Genomic DNA, 22,103 nt, shown 5'->3' with positions numbered 1-22,103 from the left:
ACAATACAACAATAATCCTGGGAAACAATGTAACAGTACTTTGGAATTCTGTAGCACCTCACCTATGGACTTCAAATAACAGAAGAGTTAAGTCTCAAATCTGTGAGCTAGATAGCTTTATAGATGGGTAAATTAAGGTATGGCAAGGTTAAATGACTCTAGTCACAAAGCAGGTCAGCGGCAAAACCAGAAAGAGACCAGAATTCAGCTCTCAGCCCTGTGGCTTTAACCATTTGACTATATTCCCCTCCCTATTCAAATTGGGAATTGCAATGCTAAAACTAACTAATAGATGCCCTAGTTTTGCTCCATCAGACTATATTTTGTGGGGAGGGAAAAAGTAAGGAAAAGAGGGATTTCAGCACATTAAGTTAACATCTGAAATCAAGCCCGCTGTTCCCCACCTCCATAAAATGCAATGACACTAGCTTGCTGAAGAAACCATGAAATTATGCATATCTGAGATCACGCTGCAACATTCTATGGAAGCTTCAGTGAGCTAAGTACTACCAATTCACTTCACATTAGGGAGGAAAATATTAAGTGTTGATTTATTTCTGTGCTGAATCACATAAGAACGGCTATGCCTGGTCAGACCAAAGGTCCATCTAGCCCAGTATCCTGTCTTCCAACAGTGGCCAATGCCAGGTGCATCAGAAGAGGTAATCAAGTGATCCATCCCATCGCCCATTCCCAGCTTCTTGCAAAGAGAGGGTAGGGACATCATCCTTGCCAATAGCCATTGATGGACCTATCCTCCATAAATTTATCTAGTTCTTTTTTGAACCCTGGTATAGTCTTGGCCTACACAACATCCTCTGGCAAGGAGTTCCACAGGTTGACTGTGCATTGTGTGAAAAAAATACTTCCTTTTGTTTGTTTTAAACCCTCTGCCTATTAATTTAATTTGGTGACCCCTAGTTCTTGTGTTGAGAAGTAAATAAGACTTCCTTATTTACTTTCTCCACATGTCATGATCTTATAGACCTCTAACATATCCCTCCTTAGTTGTCTCTTTTTCCAAGCTGAAAAGTCCCAGTTTTATTAATCTCTCATCATACGGATGCCGTTCCATCCCTTAATCATTTTTGTTGACCTTTTCTGAACCATTTCCAATTCCAGTATATCTTTTTTGAGATGGGGCAACCACACCGGCACACAGTATTCAAGATGTGAACATACCATGGATTTATATAGAGGCAATGGAGGAATAATAATCTGCTTGGAATTATTTAGCACAGATCTGAGCTTTTATTTAATGCTTTGTCACTTAACTGGCAAACAAAACTAATTTTAGTAAAGACTCTCTCAGAATCATCATGCAAGTAATAAATGAAAAACCATGGGGTAGGGCTATTTCTAATTGATATCACTAAATCATGCCAGTGTCATCAATTGTAGGGTTTGTATTGATAGTGGACAAATACGTGTTTCTTTCAAATCAGACCTAACTTTGCACAAATAATTTTAACAAAGGTTTAAGAGAACTTTATACTTGCAGCACTCTTTCACTCATCCCTTAATCTGAGTCACCACACCTTGGCATTTCATTTGTACAGTGAAAGATATTAGAGGCAAAGGTTATCTTTTCACTCCCATGTTGTGCAGATAACATGACATTTTTCACCTGCAAGTGAATATTTTACTCATTAAAGATTAAGGGATCACTAGCTCCAAAAAACTTGTCTTGTCAAGAAAGGTACGCTGCTGACACCCAAAGTGTAACTTTGCCCCTGAACTACAATGTAGTCATGCCCAGTTTGAGAGATGACACTAACAGCCTGGATGCTAAACTAGAAACTTTTCAAGCTACAGCAGATTCGTTTTGGTAGATGATGCGCAGTTCTACGAAGAAAAATTTTTATGCTTCCTCCAAGTTGCTTCTGTGCTAATTTAACAATGTTTAGAAAAAAATGGCAAAACAGGCTCAACCGCTTTATAACATAACTGACGAGTACATTAAAATACTCTATGGTATGTAAAATTTTAGTAGAAAGGGACGGGTATTCAAACATCATAGCCGAAGTCTTCATAACCACCTCTGCAATATTTTTTTTTGTTTCATTTTATAGAAGGAAGGAGGAGCAAGAGAGCCAAAGAATGGAAATAGAAGGGAGAGTTTTAGCTCCCCCCCCTCCCCAAAATAAAGCTAACAGGAGAAACACTGTAGCGATTGGGCAAATATATCAGCAAGCATTGTTAAGAGGGCAATGAGAACCAGGATTATCACAGCCCACAGCTTCATTTTTTAAATTACTGACTACTCCCCTGTCAAAGAGTTTGGTCCAAATGAGAGGGTGAGCTGGCTGCAGGGGGGGGGAAAAAAAAATCTACCACCCCACCGACAGCTGGCCCAGAAGCTAGGACTGGATGACAGGATGGGTCACTTGAAATTGCCCTGTTTGGTTCATTCCCTCTGAGGCACTTGGCACAAGCCACAGAGAGACAGGATACTGGGCTAGATAGACCATTGACCTGATCCACTATGGCTATGCTTATGTTCAGTTGTTAAATATCTTAGATTTATTTTTCCCCTTCATATCCATTCCTACCCCTCCCCCCCCCTTTTTTTTTTTTTTAATAGAACTGGATAGCATGTGGTTCTTCAGCTCAGCAGGGCAGGAACTGTAATATAAAAGAGCAGGGTGGAAATATGTAGGAGGAGTCTGAAGGCCATGTAACAATGAGGAACTTATAGAACCAGAGTATCATTAAATTTGGGGTATAATTCTGGACTCAAGGTAGGATTGTTTCAAATAGCAAATCAGTAACAGGGACACACTGAGGCAGAAATAATAAGGTCAAAGTGCATGCAGTGGGATATTTAATATATTCCAGCCTCTGACTCTGTAAATAAAATTGAGGCAAAGGGCAGAATGTTGGAAGACCTTGCACAGGATTATTTCCTAATTCATCAGTAACTAGCAAGGGAAACTTTCCCAGATTTGATATGCCAGAGAGTAGAGAAAATTAGGTTTGGAAGAAGCGGGGCGGGAGTGGGGGTACAAAATAGTTTAAAAAAAAATATATGAGTAGCCTATTGTGAAAGAAGGTAAATACCAAGGCTGTTGGATACATTAGTGAGAGAACTCCCTGCCCCTTGAATAAAAAATTTAAATGGATTTGAGGATTCAGTAAGTTTCACCTTCTGGAGACCGACGTCACACAAATGACTAAACAGAGCAGGAAGAAAACCTGGGCTCTGCAATACCGGGACAGCAGAGATATTGCCAGTCAGGATAGAAATATACTGGAGAAGTTATGAGGAAACCAGCATGATGCGTCAAGTACTGGGCATGCTAGCAGAGTTAGCTTGACACTTCATGAGCAGTAAGTTTACCCACAAAAAAGTTAAATCACTGGATCCACATAGGGTTATAAAAAGAAAAGGAGTACTTGTGAATACAGACTAACACGGCTGCTACTCTGAAACCTGTCATAGGATTATAGATGGAGAAGCAGTTTTAGATGGGTTAGTGAGGTAATTCATGAAGTTAACAGAGGGAAAAATGTATGCAGCTATTTGAAAAATCCCACAGAGATGAAAGGGTATGAAAGACTGGTTTAGAGGTCCTACACAAATACCTAAAACTGTCCAGTACTATTGGTTCAAATCCAACTTGGACCTTCATCTTACCAAGCTGTATAAATAGAGTTCCATACAGTTAACCATGTGATTCTTTCAGATAAATCGTAAAAACTAGTGTCCATGCAAGAACTATATAAAATTAAGCGTTTGCTATAGCACTGACCGACATGTCCCATGTCCCTACAGTTGTTAAGCATGCTGTGTACCAGTTATTTGTTGTTCTCTGCTGAGAAATGGCTGAATCTCGGTGACATCATATGCACCGTGAATAGCTTGCAAGGCATTTAGGAACCCTTCAAGATGAAAGTGCTCTGTCTAAAATATTAATGCAGTGTCATCCAAAAAACCCAAGTGTCCAATTACGGTGGCAGTTTAGGAAAGCAAAACGTATTCTGAATCCAACATGCAATGCTCCCACTTGCTCACAATTAACTTGCATATTTCCAGGATTTTCTTTGGACTCTGCACTTTGATGCTAATGACCAACAATGTTAGGGCCAGCTTTATTCTGATGTCCTATGAGGGCAAAGTAAGAATTTCCACTGAATTTCCTTTTCCATCTTGCTGCCCTAGGCTTGTAGGGACAAACTGTGTCCTTGCTTAAGTGACACTTTTTGCTTCTGATTCTACTGTCCTCTCCCACATACAACTAGTCAGGTGAACTATTAGTGGGACCTTTAAAGGGCAAGAGTGGGAAGTTATTTGTGACACCTTAGACACTAACAAATGTATTTGGGCATAAGCTTTCATGGGCTAAAACCCACTTCATCAGATGCATGGAGTGGAAAATACAGTAGGGAGAGAGAGAGAGAGCGCGCGCGCGCATCAAAAGATGGGGGTTATGCCCAAATAAATTTGTTAGTCTCTAAGGTGCCACAAGTACTCCTCTTTCTTTTTGCTGATACAGTACAGACTAACACGGCTACCACTCTGAAAAGTGGGAAGTTAGCGACCGATGAAGTTGATATTGCTGAGAGCCTGAAAGAATTCCTTGCCATAATATGCAAGAGAAAAACTGAAGGTCAGAACAACAAAGAGGCCTAGTCCACACACAGAGCTAACAGCCAGCAAGACTTCATTTCACAAGGCAGAGACTTCTCAGAATGCCAGAAAGATCTTCTTGCCAAGTTTCTGCCTAGAGCAAATACATTTTCCTGCAGCGTTATTGTGAACTTATGTTAGTTACTGAACTGGTAATCAGAACACTGTCAAGCCCTTAACAGTGGTAGACGCAGGTACTGCTATAATACAAGAACTCAGAATATCTAATATCTCAAAATATCTCCAAGATGCACTGAAATGGAGCAGTTGAGTCATTCAAATTCTAAAATTGAAGCTGTCTATTTTAGATCCACTTTACCTAAAGCACTGTTAGCCAGTTTTCCACTCACCTCCCTCCATCGCAGATGTTCTGTTCCTTATATGTATGGGTGTAACACAGAACTAGAGAAGCCAACTGAAGGCAAACCATTAACAAATGGAAGTGTGATTCTTTGGAGTTAAATCAATTGCTAATGAGCAAATCTCTCTAAAGGAATCACTTTGGAGTGAGCCCATTTTATTTCCGTACTGGGCACCAACAACCTTTTGAGGATCCCACCACTGCATCTTTGTAATGGTGGCCTCTATAGTGTGATATTAACTTCCCACCCACATTCATTTCAGAACAGCCCTCCCCACTTTTAAGGCCTTTGTAATTAATTTATTTTTCAGGGAGGTACTGTGCTCTAGTTAGGGAATAGTCATTGGCAACATCCTGCCTGCCTCCTCTCCTGCCTCGGGGAGCAGGGCCAAGAAGACCCAATTACTGCAATCTTCCCGCCACACCCAGCCAAGCTCCCCAATGAAGTAGTTGATAAAGGGGTGAAACAGGAGACAAACGCTTCCTTTTGCCTCTAGCTTTGCTCAGATTAACTCTTTCCTTGAAGCCTGCCATAGAAACAGCTCTAAAGGGGAAGCAGAGCTGAGGGGAAAGTCTGCCCAAAAAGCAAACGTAGTCCAGAGAGACAGCTAGGAATTAGACACATCCAGCAAAAAATGTCAGAAATTTGAACTGGAATTTGGAATTTTCCCCTCAAAAAAGAACTGGCCCACTGCTGCGGAGGCAGGTAAGGGGTAGGGTGGGGAGAGAACACATCACTTAGCTGCTGACCATGACTGACAGTTCTCCTCCCAGGCTACAAGCAGGCTGAAGTATTATTCACTGTAAGTGAGCTATAGCTCACGAAAGCTTATGCTCAAATAAATTTCTTAGTCTCTAAGGTGCCACAAGTACTCCTTTTCTTTTTGCGGATACAGACTAACACGGCGGCTACTCTGAAACCTGTAAGAGCTATGTGGATCTTAGCATGAAGAAGTAGTGCATCTACAACAACCAATCATATGGGGATAGAACAGAACACATTTCAGAACATTTCCCTCTAAGCCAGTGTTCTTCATAACCTCTGTGTGGCAGGGTATTAGAGCTAAGATTTGGTAAAAACAAAACATTCACTAACTAGTTTATGCTGTTTATATTTCTTTGTTCCAGTTTGGGAAGTTTCCTGCAGTACATGTCTGTCATGTTTATTTGAGATCCAAAACTCATTCCTCTGATATCTTTTGTCCATAGATAAGACACATTCAGCAACTGCTTAGGACCAAAGTTGTTTATCTCTTGAGGGCAAATTAACCAATGGGAGAGACTCAGCCAAATCAGACCAAACAAAGGCAAATTTCAGTTTCAAGATGCGGAATATCTGAAAACTTCTATAAAAGCATAAAAATACAGCAGTTTGATTAAATAAATACTAAGCAGAAATCAAGAAAAACCACAGGAGATTTGTGCTTATATAAATATTTAGTGAGACTTTGTCTAAGCACACTCAGGTCTGTTTCCAGTATTTAGTACAGAAAGCTTTATATGTATTCTCAGCTCAATCCACAGAGTTCTAAGCACAGAGTACAGTTATAACTAACAAGTTTAGGGCAAAAATTGAACTCTCAGATTCACACTGCAGGTCCGATGAAGCAATCTGGGTTTTTGTCTTCCTTTGCTGCATCACAGCTATTTGAAAAAGAACCAATAAACATGACCAAAAAAAAGTCTGAGTGTATAGATGTTTGGAAACATATCCTACTGAAATGCCTTTTACATAAAAACATAAGAGTGAACTGTCACAAGTTCAGTCATTAGCATAGATTAGGCATGAAACACCCATTAATTTATGCATCCAACTACCTTTGCATTGTGCTGAAAATTTAACTCGTACATTTTCATAATGCTGATAAGGTACCACATAAAATCATGCCTAATATTAAACTCTGGAAGTTGTGTAAAATAACTTACTATGTGAGAACTTTAAATATCTAATTCTTCAAATTTACTTCTGCCCACCATATTCCTTTTCCTGGGCAGACACACCCAGAGCATATTACAGACTATTAACAATGCAGGAAGGGCAGTGCCACTACGTTATGCCATTTCCTCAATAGTCCTATTTTCTATTAAAAGAACCAGAGCAGTATAATTATACACTAAACGCATCCTACATTACCAGTTACTGAGGAACACAAACTGGTTTAGTATTCAGAAAATGAAATTTCCAAAATTGCAATCCAATTTATATAAACAGGACAAAATTAATAACTACAGGTATGTATTTTACTCAAAAAACCCTTACGATAGTGAAGGGAAACGAACATTTAGTTCAAGAGTTTCCAAATAGGAGAACTAGCACATTTACAGTCACTTCTATAGCTTTCTCCTTCTGCAACTTCAGAGGAAACACACCAAGAAGGAATGAATGAATCTACAGCAGCTAGACTATAGCCTCCTCTACACACAAAACTTGTATCAATTTAGTTAAGTCAGAGCAACCCCCTTGTTTGGGCACTTAAGTCAACTTAAGAGTGGCTTAAATTAATTCCATATAAATTAATTCCTTATTGCCTTAAGCTAAATTGATACAAGGCATTCTTCAATCTCAAAAGTGAGAATTCTTATCTGTATAGCAAAGATCATCAAAAGTAACTTTTGGCAAGTCTCTTAAATATCCAGAGCCTTTTTAGGCAGACCTATCAAAATGAAAACAAAAAATGGACAAATCTGATAACCAGAAGTTATAATAAGCGGCAGAAGGGCTAATAAAAGTAGATTAACCACACTGTAGCAGAATTTTGTATTGATTCAGTGAAACTGGAAGGGAAGTGAGAGGGACTGAAAGGCTCAAAAGATTGACAACAGGATCTGGAACATTTCTCTGACAAGTTATTAGCTGAAACCTGGCCCAGGTAAGAAGTGACAAAAGATTATTGCTGCCTGATGGCACCCTGGTGGTCCTATATGAAATTAGTTGGTGATCTTTTTAAGTAATCCCTGGCCACATCACAGTTCTTCTGTGTAACCTCAAAAGCAAAAGAAAGAACGGAGTGAACTACCCCTCCCTCTCTGAACTTAACTATCACCAATGCAGGGATAGGAATCTCTCCACCTTAAACCCAACATTACACCTTTCAAATAAACCACCACAATACAAAAAAAGATATTATTGTAATAGTAACCAGTATGAACCAGAATTGATGATACGATTACTGTCTTTAGTACCTTAGAGCTCTATAAGAAAGGAAAGGTCAGACTTTGTTTTATGGTTCCAGAAGAATTATGTTTGCCATTACCCAAATCTCAAAGTGCAATTCTGTTAAAAAAAAAAAAAAATCCTGGGGTTTTCATGGCAGGATATTAAAATACACAAGTTATTATTTTGTTATTCATCAGGAATTTATCCTTATGGGAATCAGCTAAGTGGTCATGTCAAAATCTACATTACATACAGGTCAGTCTTTCAGTGGACAAAGGAATGTAATCACATGAATAAAAGCTTGGATTATGTGGAATATTCCACATGCATGAAGTTTTCTTGCCTTAGCACAACACCTATTAAGTAATGGCATGAAAAACTGGCACATCAGATATTCAACTGGTGTCTCTCCTCAGCAATCTCTACTTGTTGAGTGCAAATTCTCTGATAAAATGAGCTAGGCTTTTGTTACAAAAGAATAAAGTAATATATGATAAAACTGACTAAAATCTACTGTGTGTAATAGCTTGACATAAAATGTTACAATATTTTAGTGGAAATCTAAGTACAAAGTTAACTGCACTCTGGTGAGTTTGTTCAACAAAGTGCTTGGAACTCAAACTTGCATACTTAGCACAAGAGCTTGGAACAGCTATTGTGAGGGCTTTTTTCCCCCCTCCCCTAAGTCTGGTAGAGTACAGCATGTGCTCTGGCTACAGCCCAAGAGACCCACTCCCTAGCTTTGGCCTGGCCTCCTCACAAAATACAGCAATGGCTCATAAAACTGTAGTAGAAAGAATCATAGCCCCAGCCACTGGACTTCAAACATGAATAAAGTTCTGACTCTTGACAGTTAAAGATTTATAACTCAGTAGGTGTGCAGAGTAATGCAAAAAAATTTCTGAGTATTTTGCAATCTAATCTATAAATTAAGGGGGAAAAGTTGGGTAAATTAGTGGAGTGGAATGATAAAAACAAAGCACAGAAGGCAAAAACCCTTGGAAGAGCAATTTTTGTTCAAACAAAATATAAGTTCAAGTCATTCGAGTTGTCATGTTAAATTATTTTCATAATTATAATCCTCGAGGATCAGGAGAGTTATAGGCAATGGGGAGTGCTCAAGTGACACTTAATGTCATAACACTAGGCAAAAGTAGAAAGTTGAGGGGTCTGATATTCCGATAAAGCCAGAAGAATATGACTAAACAATAGGATTCCAAAGTTTCACAGTTGCCTTATGCTTCTTATCAGGAATGTGCATGTGAAAAAATAATTCAAGCTGTTAAAGCCAATCAAAATGAAAAATACACTGACACTGCACATGCTCTGGAGTTTTCCGTATCTGTAGGAGGAAAACAGCAGCATCTTAGTTTACAAAACTCTTTTTTAAACAGCAGGCACACTAGTAGATTCATTTGGAGCCATCTTTTCAAAATGGAAATCTGCAATCACATCTTCAACATCTGCATGCACTCTACTCACCTTAGAATAGATTATGGCAAACCTATTTCTCATCTACTGGGAGCGAATACACCTCAAACCCACTTCCCTATCATATTAAACCTATAGTACAATTGTCTGTATGGCTTGTTCTGCTAGAGAGAAATATAGCCTCGCTCTTAAAGTTTTTTTTAAAAACACTTGCATTTGTTGAACTTATTTATAGCCAAACTGATTCTTTGTAGAAACTATTTCCTTTAAATAAAGGAAACTCAAAGTGCAGACCAACAGGCTCTTGCCAATCTGGTAATATTTTAACAGAGCCAAAAATATAAAAAGGGGGAGGGGAAGGAATCTGAAGCTGATCCAGTAGCACTGACTGATCTCATTAGGTCTTCTCATGAAAATATACAGATGTGACTTCACTCCTGGGTTACACTCCTATATTTAGTTTATACCTAATATGGACATTTAAACAACAGAACTGAAAACCATTTCCTTTCCTTGCATAAAGAAGGCCCCTTGGCCCTTTGTCTAACCAACAATACAAAGATTAAGTTTGGTCTCTTTAGAACACTGCAACACAAAGAGCCTCGTAATTAATGTGGAGTTTGGTTTAATGTTTTAAACTTTAATACAAGCAAATGCAGCATTCTACACACTGAAATCAGACTGTGCCACAACAACAAATTTTTACTTGAAATGGAAGATATTCAACCTAAGTTTTATAGCTCCTCTCTTTAGCAAGAGACCGATAAAGGAGTTTAACAGAACCAAAAGACTAAATTTCTGCCTGAAGTCACAGAAGTATGAAAGTTAATTAGGAAGTTTCCTAAAGATCAAGAATATGTTCAGGCACTCAGATACCACCGTGATGAGCACAATATAAGGGGACTGCCTTTTTGAGTACTAAGTGTTTCAAGGGTGGAATAGATCAAATCAGAGCAATTTTACAAATTAAGTTTATTCACAGTTTCTGAGAAGTAGCTCCAAGAAAAACTTTGTAAATAAAACCTGTCTATTAATAAAGATCACTTTATATGGTTTTCCCATCAAAGTGCTTTAAAAATAAGTTGGGTTTTGTTACAAATACAGATTTACATCAGTTTTCTGTGCAAACTGTCCCCCGACAGAGACCTTGCTGCAGTAGGGCATCCAAAGCAAAATTATTAACTCAGTTTAGTTTCACCTAAATCCTTGGTCCAAGCTCAGTCCTTCACTCCCTAGTCCAACAGAGTGTGAGTACCATGAAAGCCATATGCTTTGGCCCAGAACACCACCCCTACATTGCTCAAGTGACCCTCTTTGGATAATCCAGGACAAAAGGCCAGTAACCTCCAGAAAAAGTTGAATGCAGCCAACCTCAATTGCAGGGGACTGGTTGATATAGAGAACCTCTACCCAAAAAAAATACGAGTTACTGACAGGAATACAAGTTCCACTCAGACTTCATTTTAAGATTAAATACCCTTCTAAAAGATATGTTTAGCTCAATCAGGATTTATGGGCTTGAAGCAGGAATCATTAGGTGAAATTCTAAGGCTTGTGTTATGCATGTCAAGCTAGGAGTCATAATTGTCATCCTGGTTGTAAAAATGTGTCTATGAACCCATGAGTAAATTCTCACAAGCCAATCGAACAAGAAACGTTAACACGAATTCAAGTCCTCAACTGCCCCTTTTGAAAGGGTTAAACTTTTTAAACAAATATGCAGCCTCATGGAGTACAAAAATCATTCTGTCTCAGAAGCACAGAACTTACTATTTAACTAGCAGCTGCACTAACACACACAGATGTTATAATGAAATGCAACTCAGAGCTTGCTCCTTCGCTGGTAAATGAGATGCAAAACCTAATTTCTTTACCTAGACCCATGAGCTGAGTGCATCCTCCCTTTGTTGTAGTAGAACTCTCTTTGCTAGTTCATTCCAACTCAGCCTATGCATGGCTAGTATATTCAATTCATATAGCTGTCTGACATAAGCTACTTCCAGTCTCTGAACGAGGTCTGAGACACAAACCACCAAGAAAGGCCTGCAGTGGAGATGTGAAAAGCTAGCTGTAGAGAACGGGGAATTTTCTTCTCTGTCCACCCTGGGGATAAGTATGCAAAGGAAAAAAAAGGAATTATTGTCATTCCAACTATTCTTATAAGGAGAACCATTTCTTCCATGAGGTAATCCGACTGCCTCCTCCACGAATTAGTTTATGCTCGCTATCCTGCACTGCTGTGGTTCTCAACCAGTGGTCCAGGGCCACCAAGTAGGGCTGGCATTACACATGCTGGGACCCAGGGCAGAAAACCAAAGCCCCACTGCATATGGCTGAAGCCTGGGGCCCAAAATCCTGCCACCAGGGCTGAAGCCGAAGCCTGAGCAACTTAGTTTCACGGGGCCCCCTGTGGCATGGGGCCCCAGGCAATCGCCCTGCTTGCTATCCCCTAATGCTAGTCCTGACTTTTATATGCAGAAAAATAGTTGTTGTGGCACAGGTGAGCTGTGGATTTTATAGCATGTTGGGGGGGGCTAAGAAAAAGGTTGAGAACCTCTGCTGTACTCAACAGTGATCTTGAGTCACTTCAGGTAATCATTACCCTTGCAGCCTAACTTCTTAGGATGCTAATACAGTACTGTCTTCATGGTACTGTCAATGAAAGATTATCTGAAACTATGGACTCTCCCACTCACTTCTAAGGGTAACTCGTGAGTTTACATAAACATTCCTCACAAGTGTGCTACTTTCCAGCAGTCAGCTAGCGTCATCTTCTCAAATACTTACATGCAACCTCTGATGTCGCATTCATAAGTACTATATTCCCATGATTCTGTGCATTCCCTAATATACTTATTATTAGGGACAATGACATTAAAAAAAATGCATCTCAAACATCAATGGATTCAGTCTGCCATAGCCTTTTATGTGCTTTTCTGTTTGCTGATCTCTATTAGGTTGATGTGCTGAAACTCTGTTCTACTGGGTGTCAAAACAGTCACAAGGTTTGTGTATACAAAAGCTTTTCATTCCCCCCCCCCCTTTATTGCTTATACAGTACTAATAAAGCTCCCAATACACAGAGTCAGATGCTTCCCATCTGAAGGGGTTTTTCTTGGCAGTCGCCATGTTCATATAAAGTGTTTATGGTGTAAACTGTTACAGCTGCTTCAGAGGATGTCAGAGCAAAAGTCTGTTTCTCCCACAAGATATATTGTAGATATCATCATGGTCCTATTTGTAGCACTTGATTTTGGGCCAGAAGACAATGGGTTCAATCCACACACACAGCCAATGCTCTCAGCACTGGGGGGAATCAGTGTACTGTCAGATATCTTCCAGTTGCAAAGTGAAACAGAGGCTCCCCTGAGAAACTAAATGCAGATTTTAAACTTGAAAAAGCTAAGATGTTCATAAACGGAACTGCCTAAACATTAATTATAGCATTAAAGGGGAAATACCTACCAAAAATAGAATTATTGGTTAAAACCAGTATAACAGAAATTCAACAAAACGTTGCAAGTGACCTCCAGTTGAAGAGAAGCTAATTCACATGTATAATCATTATTAATGGTTAATTGTTCCAAGTTTTTAATCCTGTTTTCTGCTGGTTAAACATTAGACAGAACTTAATGTTGAAACTTGAAACTTTTTGAAAAAAGCTGAATATTGTACCAAGTATCATAGCTCTGCTTTTTTTGTTGTTAAAAAAAATAAATATACACACACACTTATATATATTAGAAAACAGATGCAGATGAGAGAATAATGGGGTTTATGGTTATGATCACTAATGCCTCCTCCAAAGCAAACGGCAGTTTTTAAAGAAATATGATTTGCCTGATCAAAGAAGGGGAAGAAGTCCAATGCCAGTTTCTAATGTATGATTCATTATAATCAATTGCCTTTGAGGACATGCAAGACATTTAATCCTCAGTGTATAAAGAATCACTTATGCTTTGCCAATATTTGCTCTCAAACACTGGGAAACCACTCTCCCCACCTGCCCCACAAATAAAAGCAGACAAAGAAAAGGATCGCCAGGTAAAGAGGAACAACAAGATGTTTGTTACCCATAACACAATGTTTATCTTTACACCAAATGTATTTCAGATGTAGGGTGAGAAAATTTTCAGGTGCAGAGGTTATTACAAGATTATCCTTTGCTGAGAATACTGTACCTAGAGAAAAGACTATGTCTAATGAGATTACCTTGTGACAAACCACCCCGACAAGATCATCTTCTTTGGACAATGCTGGACATAAGTAACATTGCTTATTTACTGACTGGGTCTTATTTTGATTGCATGGTTTTACTGTCAAAGCAAACAAGTATGGCAATGACACAGTTTGAAGGGTGACCTGTTACAATCAATATACAGCTATCATACCACCCATGAGATGTAAGATCTTAAATGAACTAGGGATGGGCCTTGTCAAAATGTGACTAGAAGACCAAAGAAAACACTGAACATTGGCAATTCAGTGTATTCCTCCCTCTCACTCAGCACTGAACCAAGCTTCAACATGGGGCACTTGCTGCTAGAGGCGCTCTTACACACGACAAACCCAAAGTCTTTGGCACTCAGTTATTAAAAATCCCATAGCACTTTCTTTCAGGAGAAAGATGTTAGCCCCAATCTGGCTACCTATAATTTACCTTCTCAAATGCTCCCTATAGTTTCAGTGTAATATGGCATTCCCCTCCTTTCCTAAACTGTCTGGGAATACTGATGTGCTCTGTTTTCACCCTGCTGTTACAGAGCATTCAAGCTGCCCTCTAGAATGGGGGGTTGAATGTTGGGCAACCTTCATCTACAGCTCTTTTGCATGCCATCTTAAATAAACCCTACAGTTTTGTGTACTTTGTCATCAGGTTTCACAGATGAGTGCTTTTATTTGACTAAAGAAATATTAACCCAACACTGAAAAAAAAAAAAAAGTAAAATCTAGACAAGACAAACTGAACTGCAATTACCACAGGTTCCTTTATAAGAGCGCTAATCAAATCATATTGCCTGAGTTGCTATGCATGATACCCCACGCTCATTACATTTCAGTCTTCATTACTATAAGATGCCACTTGGGTCTTTTAAAAACATTCCTGTTAGACAATGGAAGCAGGCCTCCCTTATCAATAATACATGTGAACATGCTAGGAAGCTACACTGAAAGCACATGAGGAATGAGATACATCACTAGTTCCTCCAAATCAGCTCGTAAAGAAAGACTTAGCAAACATTTGCATTTGTAAGTTAAAATGGGCTGCAGGCAGCCCACCAGTGAGGTTAATGAAAGACAAATTATACAAATACTAAAATTATTCATTACCAGAGACCACCAGCATAAATTCCACAAGCAACACCATACATTATTCTTCGCACAGCACATCAACAGCTTTGTACTACAGAAACTGTTTTCCTATCTCTACATCTAGTGCTTACTTTTCAAATATGCCTCAGCACAGAAAAGACAAATATGACTTACAACAGCCCCCAGTATAAATATTGTCTTGAGAGGAACCCTCAAATTGTTTTGATTATTCTAACAGCTTTTTACAGTTGTACATGATTGAAAGTGAACCATGTGCACACATTTTTCTCTAGACAGTTCTGTCACTGATCACAACCCAGTAAGATGGTTTTAAGACCTAAATTTTGGGACTATAGCCAGACTGACTAATGCTTCATAGATTTATTTCTGAAACTTTAATCCATACCTGTATTTTATTTCAGTCCAGCTCCTGCAATCCTGTGTATGCAGGTCATTTGGCAAAGACTTCATGAGCCAGACTTCTTGCTTGGTCAGTCTTTCCATTACATTACCTGTATATTAAAAGCTTTACTGTGCACAGGTTGAGCAAAAGATTGTAGTATTCACTTTGGAAACTGATTACCTAGGTTCCCTATTCAATGCTATCTTTTGGTTTTACATTCATTGACTGCAGACAATGTCCTAATGTTTTTTAATCTATTCCACACACATGGGGCTACATCTTCTGATTAACTGGAACATATACACCATGCTCCCTGGTTATGGAACATAATGCCGGACTACAACACTAAATTGGCTTGCCATTGAGGTTAAACTAAAAACTAATAGGTGTCGTATTTTAAACATTCTATTTTATTTGATGTTAGCTTGTATGGAAATGACCATCTTAATAGTCCTGCTATTTTCTACCAGCTGGCTCCCCACTCAATAATAACTAAGTGACAGACTATTGTTCCCAGAGTGATTTAAACATAATGCGGGATAGGTTACAGAGCATCGGAAGTGGAAATGGCCTTTTAATCAAGTTGCCAGAAAAAAAAAAAACTTTTCCTTCTCTCCCTACAAATGCGGGATCTTCCTCCAAGATTTCCCTGACCTAAACATCAGGAAGGGTAAGATAATGCCCTGGACCAGTTACTAGCTTTTTTGCTTGTTTAAAAAAAACCTGATCTTGATTTTAAAGTGACAAGGTGGATGAAGTAATTTCTTTTATTTGACCAACTTCTGTTGGTGACACACACAAGATTTGGAGCGACACAGAGCTCTTCTTCAGGTCTGAGGACTTGACTTTAAAGGCAGATATTATACCCCCTGCTGGGAGTTGAGAGATGGTAATTTCATAAAATTGAGAAGGAGAGATTCCTAGTGGTAGGCAATACTCATGTATAGCCCTGGATGCGGTCATTCCAAATTCATGACAAAAAACTGTGTAAAATAGCACACATGTATTCCATATACATACAATACTATGGACTGGAACAGGATAATGGAAGAGGAACAATAAGTTCCCTTAAGCGTTCCAGCATCCTTCTTGGTACCAGATTATAGAACAGCCAACATGTCCTACATGCAAACATTTCTGTGCCTTCTTTCATAACCCCTTATGCATGGGGTACCCTCCTTAACCAGATCCACAAGGTCACTTCCTTCTCTTTCGAACCACACTTCAAGACCCATCTCTGCCCTGAAGTCTATAAGAAACCAGACAATTAATAATGGAGAGTAGGGTAGATAAAGATAATTATATAAATATGTAATGGACCAATTTTTCAGAAAAATGCAGAGACAGGTCTGATGTGGTTGGGACCTGTTGAAGGTAACTGTTTATAGCCGACACATATTTGGTAGGGAAAGGCCCATCTATTGGGTCATGATAGAAAAAGTTTCACTGGGGATTTTTAATGGAAATTTGCTGCTATATCTGTTGCATTGTTATTTGTCTAAGTCACCCAGAGTAGCAGATGGATGCAACGATATAAATCTCAAGAAATACATTCACAGATATGTATTTATTTGGCTTTATCCCTCTTCCAACACTTTTCATGTGCCATTTGTCTTTGACTGAAGTTCTTCAGGACAGATGCTATCGGGTTGAATTTTCAAAAGCACCTCAGTGACTTAGAAGCATTAGTCCACCATGGACAGTGACTTAGGGTGATATTTTCAATGATTTCATAGGTTTACGTAGCACAATAGAGCTCAAATCCTCACTGAGACCTCTGGGTGCTAATATTAAATAAACATTACAGACAGTTGTGACTAACATTTCAAATTGAAATTATCTATATTTTACTGTTTTATTGTCACCATGTGAACTGTGCTTCTATGATTTAAAATATTTTGAATAAAAAGGGCAAACGAAACAGGAATGCTCTGCTGCAATGTCTTCTCTAGGTGGTTACTGGAATATCCTCTGGTACAGACATGATACAAACTTTTAAATAATGGAAAGATCTTAGCTTTTTTTTTTTTTTTTTTAAAAGTGGGCCACTTAAATTCAGCACAAACTTAAGAAGGTCTTGGTGGAAGCTTTAACTCCTCAACTCTATCCCTGTGGCTAATATAATGAGCAGTTTCCAAAAAAGAGATTAAGAATCTTGCATTATCCTCTCTTGGCAGTGGACAGAAACCTCATTTGAAGGGTTAAAAACAGTTATTAAAAAGTGAGTCCCCCGAGGCATTTTTCCTTGATGAATTTAACCTATGGGTAAACAAAAAAATTGCTACTTATTCCCCACTTCTCCCCAAATCTTCTTTCCCCCTTTGAAGCAGAAAGGATGATGCTGCATCACCAAAGAGCCCCAGAGGAACCAAGATTTTACATCATACAAGTCTAAAACATTTAAGAACCACATGGCATTTGCATTATTTTATGATAAATGCGAATACAGTGCAACGCCACACACTTCTCTTCTTGTCTGGAAGAAAAATTAGTTGTGTATTTAAAGGCCTATTCTGTTTCAATCAAAATAGTTAAATTGTTGCACAGGAGCAAAAGCTTATTAATGTTCCGGGATATTCCAACTGCATGCACACACACATAGGGACAAAGTGTAGGGAGGTGAACTGTGGTACACTTGTGAGACGCTGACCTATGGAGAACAGAAGCTATTCCTTGCCATTTCAATGTTGACTACATTGTCTGCTATGAAGAAATTTTAATAGCAACAGCTGCTAGCTCTTCCCTGTTCGGACAATTTTTCTGTCCAGTATGTATATATTCTTAGTATCTTCAAATATGTCTGTGGTTTGTATTATCATTTGCTAACGATATGTACATATTTACTGTAGGTCACAGCTTCAAGACCTTTATGTTGGTAGCTTCCACTTCCCGGGAAAATTTCACAAATTGGGACACACCCTCTTTTTTAAATTGAAGACTGCATAGAGTGCCCTGCCTTCAGCCCTGCATGCAGGAAGGAGGGCATTACCTGCAGCCACTGAGGGCAAAAGTATCTTGCAGATTTAAGAAAAGGCTTTGGAAACTACGTAAAAACAGAAGAAATTCACGTGCCACTTTTCACACCAAGAACGGGTGAGTAACAGATTATTATTCACTGTCCGCATAACACAATGATTTCACCAGAGCATGACTTCAGACGCCCTAGCGTCGGCTCTCGAGCTCTTTTTTCAAATCCCCGCTGAAGACATCTCTTCTCTGTGCCGCTTCAGCAAGGGGTTGGGATAGAAATAATTTGACTGACTCCGGGGGGAGGGGAGGTTCCATGAAAACCACAAAATAAAGTTACATTTGCAACAAAGGGGGAGGGGGGGGGCCATTAATAACGACTTCTGAAGAGTGAAGCTCTCTCCTCTCGGGGCCGTTTCCTCTCTCCCACTCCAGAGATCCGGGGAGTTTCACCCAAAAAAAAAAATAAAAATAAAAAAAAAAACTTTCCCCCTCTAAACTCTGATCCCTTTATACAGCGATCGCGTGTGCATCCAGCCCCAGCCCGGCCGGCATGGCGAGGGAGACCCTGGACGAAGGATGATGTTGTTGTTTGGGGGGGGGGGGGGGGAAGAAAGGCGGCAGCGGGAAAACCCACGGGGAGGGGGAGGGGGAGGGGGAGGCCTCGCCCAAAGGCGGGACGCGGGGGAACTCCCCGCTCTGAGCCTAGCGCTGCCCAGAGGGAGCCGCCCAGGGATGGATGAGCGGAGCGGGACTCACCGGGGCTGGCCACGGCCGGGTCCCGGGGAGGGGGAAGCTGCGGGGGCTCTCTCTAGGCGGGGGGGGGTCCCGGAGGGTTATCAGACGGGGGGGGTTGGGGGTGAATCGCTGAGTCCTGGGGAGAGGAGGGGAGGGGGAATTCAGACTTGGAGCTCAGGGAAGGGGGGGCGGCCGGTCTCCCTGGCGCTGGCGGAAGCTGGGGGGGGGCGTCCCGGGGGGCGGCCGGTCTCCCTGGCGCTGGCGGAAGCTGGGGGGGGGCGTCCCGGGGGGCGGCCGGTCTCCCTGGCGCTGGCGGAAGCTGGGGGGGGGGGGGCGTCCCGGGGGGCGGCCGGTCTCCCTGGCGCTGGCGGAAGCTGGGGGGGGGGCGTCCCGGGGGGCGGCCGGTCTCCCTGGCGCTGGCGGAAGCTGGGGGGGGGGCGTCCCGGGGGGCGGCCGGTCTCCCTGGCGCTGGCGGAAGCTGGGGGGGGTCCCGGGGGCCGAAGGCGACTGAGGGAGGGGTGTGGGGGCGGCGAGCCCCCCCGCCCGTACCTTGACGAAGAGTTCGATGAGTGGCTCCTTGTCACCTTCCTTCAGCCCGTTCACCGGCACCGACAGCGCCATACTCCGGCCGGCCGGCAGCGCCGGCTCGCTCCTTTCCCCCTGCGCCCGGACCAAGAGACGCCGCCGCCCTGCGAGCGACTGACCGACCGCCCGCCCCGCGCTACCGCCTCAGCCAGCGGCGGCCCGGACGCCAGAGGGGGGGCGGGGCCTCGGGGGGCGGGGCCGGATCAGCGAGTCTCTAGGGGAGGGGGCGTGGTCGATGGGCGGGGCTGGGACAAAGGGGTGCCCGGCCGGGCAGACTTCAGGGCTCCCAGTGGGAAGGGGCGTGGCCTATGGCTACCCGGCTTGAGCGGGCCTCGGGCTGCAGCGCTGAGGGGTGGGGCTTGTGGTGCAGCTGCGCCGGGGGGAGCGCTCCTCCGAGCTCCGCCTGGCACGGGGGGGGGAAGAGAGGCAGTGGGGGGGGGGGATCCCTTCAGCGAGAGCTGGGCTGGCTGCGGGGACAAAGACGCTGCTGGGGGGGGTGGGAAGGTGGGGGAGAGGGAGGCTGCCTTAGGGGGAAAGGGGGGAGAGAGGCTGCTCTGGGGAGAGGGGGGATGGTGGGGGAGGGGGAGGCTGCCGTGGGGAGAGGGGGGTAGGTGGGGGAGAGGGAGGCTGCCCTGGGGGGAAAGGGGGGGGAGAGAGGTCACCCTGGGGGGAAAGGGAGGGGAGAAGGAGGTCACCCTGGGGAGGGAGGCTGCTGGGGGGAGAGGGGGGATGGTGGGGGAGGCTGCCATGGGGAGAGGGGGGTAGGTAGGGGAGAGGGAGGTCGCCCTGGGGGAAAGGGGGGAGAGAGGTTGCCCTAGGGGGAAAGGGAGGGGAGAAGGCAGTCACCCTGGGGAGGGAGGCTGCTGGGGGTGATGCCCTCCCAGGCTGCACATTCTCACACACCCACACCCACCCATTCCTTGAAAAATGCTCCCACCGCACCCTGGTCTAATTCTGGATTGTTATTTTTGCCTAAGATTGTTCTGGGGAGGGGGGCACTGCGGAGCCCGCTGCTGCTGGTGCGCTGCCCGATGACCTAATGTCTGGGAGCAGCCACCTCATTGGGCCGTGCTTGGCAAAGACGGGGCAGGAAACCAGCACCCTCCTCCTCCTGCCCCAGACTGCAGAGCTGCTGTTATGGCCTGTGAGGTGAAACCCAGCTAGGCAGCAGCCCCGCCATCCACAATTTATCTGTCTGATGAAGCCAAGGAAACTCCCTTCTTCTGTAACTGGCTCTAAGTGTTCGATGACTGCCCAGCCCAGGGAACATCTGTCTACATGCTTGTCAGCTAGGAGGCAGGCCTCTTTCACCACAAAAGAAACATCTGGAGCAGGAGAGAGAAATACACATTACCTAGTCAGGAAAGAAATGTGGAGGAGATTTTGTGTCTTGATTTCTCTCCCATAACGGGGCCAGGACCTGAGTCACCAGAGAGAAAGTTCACAGCAGATCTAGGTTAAGCAACAAAAGAAAACCACACCATCTGCCTTTTCCAGTTTATTTGCAAGGTTTGTGTACAACTAGAATAGCACAGCCTCTGATCACACTCTCTCCAGGCAACTGAACAGCGTGTAGTCTCCCAACCAATCATGAACAGTAGTTTTGTATACTTTCACCCTATGCCCACATTTTCAGTGGCCCAAACTCTTTTAAAGAATCAGAACCTAAGTAAGCACAGCTGTACCAAATTGCCTCCACTCAGTGAGGCTGCCCTGCAGGGACATCCCTGGGTTGGGGTGGAGCAGGGCTGTGTGGTCCCCCCCTTACGTGACCTTTACATGCTGTCATACAACTTTCCAGTTTGTACTCAAGAAAGGTTCATGCAGCCAGACACTGATCAGAGGAAGAGTATTATGAACAGAGTGTGCGGTGTTAATTTAATAGCCTCCCTCCCCAGCAGGCATTTTTGAGTTGAGCAAAATGTGTCATCTTAAAAAAATGTTTTTCCTTTTTAAATGTACTTGACCAAATTTTCACTGAGAGGGGGAAAGAGGCAGGTGGTGTTTTCATAGACTCAGACTTTAAGGCAGAAGGGACCATGCTGATCATCTAGTCTGAACTGCACACGGCAGGTCCCAGAACCTCACCCACTCCTGAAACAGACCCCTAACCTCTAGCTAAGTTGCTGAAGTCCTCAAATCATGGTTTAAACACTTCAAGTTACAGAGAATTCACTATTTACACTAGTTTAAATCATGCCCCAGGCTGCAGAGGAAGGTGAAAAACCCTCAGTGTCTCTGCCAGTCTGACTTGGGGGAAAATTTCTTCCTGACTCCAAATATGGCCATCAGTTAGACCCTGAGCATATACCTCGGAAAGAATTTTCTGTAGTAACTCAGAGCCCTTCCCATCTAGTGGCCTATTTTCAACAGTTGTAGATTTTTGTTATTGGCAGTCACTGATGGGCTGCATGCCGTTGTAGGCAATCTGACTGCCCTTTTCTACAAGTAATTTGATGCACTAGTAGCAGGGTTGGGCAATTGACCTGGAGAGGGTCTTTTCAGTCTGATTTCTATG

At 42.4% G+C, this 22,103-nt stretch overlaps 1 protein-coding gene across 3 annotated transcripts in view; it reads right to left on the bottom strand.

Moving 5' to 3' along the window:
* CLIC4 (chloride intracellular channel 4) overlaps positions 1–19,778 on the bottom strand; it is a 55,487-nt gene extending 35,709 nt beyond the window's left edge. Inside the window, exons 1-2 of one of the 3 annotated variants that reach the window (XM_043506047.1) lie at positions 19,550–19,666; positions 13,792–13,895 (exon numbers count right to left, since the gene is read on the bottom strand). Coding sequence is in view for 1 of the 3 variants with exons in the window: in XM_038377703.2 (XP_038233631.1) it covers positions 19,550–19,621 (72 nt within the window). In the remaining 2 variants the exon portion in view is untranslated. Of the gene's footprint in view, positions 1–13,791; positions 13,896–15,298; positions 15,321–19,549 lie in introns of those variants that run through there. The other 2 variants (XM_038377703.2, XM_043506048.1) reach the window with 2 other exon arrangements.
* Between the last annotated feature and the right edge of the window lie 2,325 nt (positions 19,779–22,103).

This window comes from Dermochelys coriacea, chromosome 19 (genome assembly GCF_009764565.3).
Source record: "Dermochelys coriacea isolate rDerCor1 chromosome 19, rDerCor1.pri.v4, whole genome shotgun sequence".
Classification (NCBI taxonomy): Eukaryota; Metazoa; Chordata; order Testudines; family Dermochelyidae; genus Dermochelys; species Dermochelys coriacea.
This window is presented reverse-complemented; position numbering and strand designations above follow the sequence as displayed.